General features: G+C 46.4%; 1 protein-coding gene across 1 annotated transcript in view; it reads right to left on the reverse strand.

Annotated features, from left to right (window-relative positions):
• Window positions 1-473: 473 nt before the first annotated feature.
• The window catches only part of LOC143301785 (latrophilin-like protein LAT-2), a 17,957-nt gene continuing 14,856 nt past the window's right edge, over window positions 474-3,574 (reverse strand). The window contains exons 4-6 of the mRNA XM_076616175.1: window positions 2,768-2,859; window positions 1,978-2,075; window positions 474-900 (exon numbers count right to left, since the gene is read on the reverse strand). Of these exons, the coding sequence (XP_076472290.1) occupies window positions 545-900; window positions 1,978-2,075; window positions 2,768-2,859 (546 nt within the window). The 3' untranslated portion in view covers window positions 474-544. The remainder of the gene's footprint in view (window positions 901-1,977; window positions 2,076-2,767; window positions 2,860-3,574) is intronic.

The raw sequence follows: 3,574 nt of genomic DNA on the forward strand, positions 1-3,574 counted from the left end.
CACCTCAACATCCCACACATAGATTGTCCATTTTGTGTTAACCACTCCCGCAGGTTTGTCCAAACACTGTCACGTTCCTGTCTAAAAACAAGCCAGGAGCAGTACCGACACAAAGTTCGTTGAAGTCCATTTTCATAAATGTTGATGATGGTACGGATACTTATATGGCACCTATCCTCGGTCGGAGACCAAGCTCTAAGCGTTTTACAAACGCGGAGCCATTTCCACAACAGGCTCCTTACATGGGTAGAACCGGCTGACAGTTGCCAGTGGGCGCTCATCAGTCGTTTCCTGTGTCATACAATCAGGTTTCAGTCACGCGCACATACACACTCATACAGACATGTAACATTTTACGTGTATGACCGTTGCATTACCCGCCATGTAGGCAGCCATACTCCGTTTTAGGGGGGTGTTCATGCTGGGTATGTCCTTTTGTGGGTTTAGGTTTGTCATCCATAGCTTGGATTTCCATGGGTTTATCCTTCTGTTGCTTGTTGACCTCTGTTGTTGTTGTTTCGGTCATCACTTCATTGAAATTGTTTTATGAGGGCTTCAAGATCTTGTTCAAGAGTAGTGGGGCGAGCCACACAACACACAACGAAAGAACTAAACAAACCAACAACAGAACGAAAACAAACCACAATGTCTGCACCTTCTTGTTAAAGAAGCAGTGGAAGAAGAACACGAAGACGCCCTGGGTGGCATTCATCAGCACAAAGAGGTACTCGAACACTTTGCCCACCGTGTTCCCCATGACCAACAGGCCAAACAGCCAGGTGATCCCCATGATGGACGTCAGGGTGGCAATGCCCTTCACCTGACTTTTCAGATTCTCCATCCGCGTGGCTTCTCTTCTGGAGCTGCCAGAGCAAAGGAAAGAAGGGAGGGAGGGAATGACTTACGGAGAGAGTTCGTATTAAACTTTATGTTTGGTTAGATTGTGCTCACGTTTCAAAATTAAGCTTGCGTTTATCTCTGTGTTGGGCATATTTCACAGCTAACTTAATTAAGCTATGACGCCACCTGCCAAGCCCGTAGTCTGCTCAGCCAATTACCGCAAATCCCAGCCTCAAACCTGAATCATCCCATGACCAACAAGGAATGCCCCTTGCGAACCACCACAAGAGAAGTGTGATCTGACGGACTGACATTCGTGTTCGACATGTTAAGTATATTCAACCAAACGAGGAGTATAATTCGAACTCCCATTTTTTGGTGTCATATAATGTACCATGTCAAAATTATACAGAACTCAAAGCAAAATGATGAGGGAAAAGCCGAACTGGTTCGCATGGGGAGCCTGAACAACTGTAACAGCTTTGACAGCCGCAACAGATGAAATCCGCAAGAAACCATCAGCTTCAATCAAGGAGATTGATTACTACTCGATCTCCTTGAATTAAGCCGCCTTTCCTGTGCTTAGTTCAGAAGTGACTTGTACAGATAGAAGCATGGAACAGCTATGGGCTCACCAGTGTCATCTATTATTACCAACCTATACATGAAAAGAACTGAGCACACGGCTCTCAGCTGTGTCACCCACGCTCCTTCCCTTTGGTATAGGTATATATCGATGACACGCTGACCTCCGAGAAAGAGTAAGAGATTACGTCCTTCAAGAACCATTTGTATTCTATAAGCTCGAACATCAACTTCACCTCGGAGACTGAAAAGGATGGAAAATTTGCCTTTCTGGACACTCCTTTGCACCGTCAGATAACCGTTCTGTCAAGACAAGTTTTCAAGAAACCAACCCACACTGACCAGTGCTTGAATTTATATTCAAACCATCCTTTAGAACATAAAAGATAACTTGTGAAGACCCTCTTCCATCGAGCGGACGTTCTGGTAGCAGAAAAGGCAGACAGAAAAAGTGAAAAGGCACATGTGAACGGGCTCTTCAATCCAATGGATAGCCAGACTGGATGTTTGAGGTCCCCGTTTTCTTCCAACTGAAAAGGACACCAACATTACGAAATTCGTACAGGTATCTCCTACACTCGTTGGCCTGATCCTTCAGACAAGATGGAGTCAGGCTCTTCCACAGACCTGCCAACTCCTTGCGGTCAAAACTGACTCACGTAAAGGAGAAGATTACAAAATTTGTTGTTATCTATCACCTTCAGTGTACTGACTGTGAGGAGGACTATATTGAGAAACAGAGACCCCACTGGATAAATGTTCAAAGAAACATCAAAGCAGAAGTGACTGCATTTCATAAGCATCTTGTGTTACAAAACCACATCACTAACCTGGACAAGACTTAGGTGCAATGCACGGACACCAATTTCTGAAAGAGGAACGTTAATTAAGCCGTCCAAATCAAGAAGTGAAGGCCTAGCCTTAACCTTGACGTTGGTCTCGAATCCCCTCCAATTCAGGACAGTCTGTTACAATACCATGGCCAGGTCCTTTTAGCCGGACAACATTGATAAGTTCACTTACAGCTTATCCAGCCTCAAGTTTTCCTGTACCATTTGTGCTGAGGAAGATGGTGTGAAACCATCGAAATATTTAAGTACGTTCAACGTGGATTCTGAGCTGAGAATTTTTTTCACAAACTAAAGGTCTGAGGAGGCGCCTCTCATGTCGAGGGCCGCTGAAACAGAGGCTGTCCGAGGGGCAGAAAGCTTCAAATCTGACAAGAGACAACTCAGACCACACAGCAGCTATGTAAACAGGTGAAGGATCTAAAATTAACAGGAACTGAAATGTCAGCTGAGGATTCCCTGAACAGGGACCATCTCAGCTGATCTGGTCTGACATCGAGTTCCAGTGGAGGAACATGGGTGAGAGCCAGCAGGTCCGGGTGACGAGCTTGGCTTGGTTCAGCCACTTGGGCGCTATCAGGATGAGCTGTGGACTTTCAACCTCACTTTCTCAATCACAATGGACAGGAGGAGGAAATAGCGTAAGCCATCAAAGTTGCTCCAATCTAGTGACAGAGCATCCACTGCCCAGGCTTCCGGGTTTGAGACCGGTGAGATATAAATCAGGAGTCTCGTGTAGAACATCATCTCAAAGAACAGCCAGATGGTCATACTGAAGGCTTTTTCTGAGAAACGGAGAAGAGCACTGCAAACCACTTCAATTTCCAGAATGCTGATGTGCCATTTATCGTCCTCCGAGGACCAAGTCCCTGCCACATGAAATATGATGATGTGAATTCCCCAACCCATGACAGATGCATCTGTCAAGAGTGCCATCTGAACAGTGTGGAGGGCAGGGGGAGTGACTAAGGGCACTCCTTGGGCCAGAAGGGATCAGAGTAGCCACCCGGACGTCGTCTCGAAGAACCACTCACCCAGACAGACCTGTGTGTACCAGAGGTCTTCTGGGATCAGCAGTTTAAGTTCCTGCTGAAGTGAGTGCTTGAGAACCCTACCCAGCGACTCCATTATGCCCAAGAGAAAAGTGGGAGTTATTGCTGTTGACCCAAGCGATCCTGTGTTGGTCCTGTCCTGGTGAGACTGTCATAGCCTGCGACTGTACTAAGGTGAGCCCGTCGTCCTGGCACCCACATAGAGGAAAGGTCTCCGACCTGACCAAGTATGCCAATAATTCTCTCACT

This window comes from Babylonia areolata, chromosome 28, assembly GCF_041734735.1.
Source record: "Babylonia areolata isolate BAREFJ2019XMU chromosome 28, ASM4173473v1, whole genome shotgun sequence".
NCBI classification, from domain to species: Eukaryota; Metazoa; Mollusca; class Gastropoda; order Neogastropoda; family Buccinidae; genus Babylonia; species Babylonia areolata.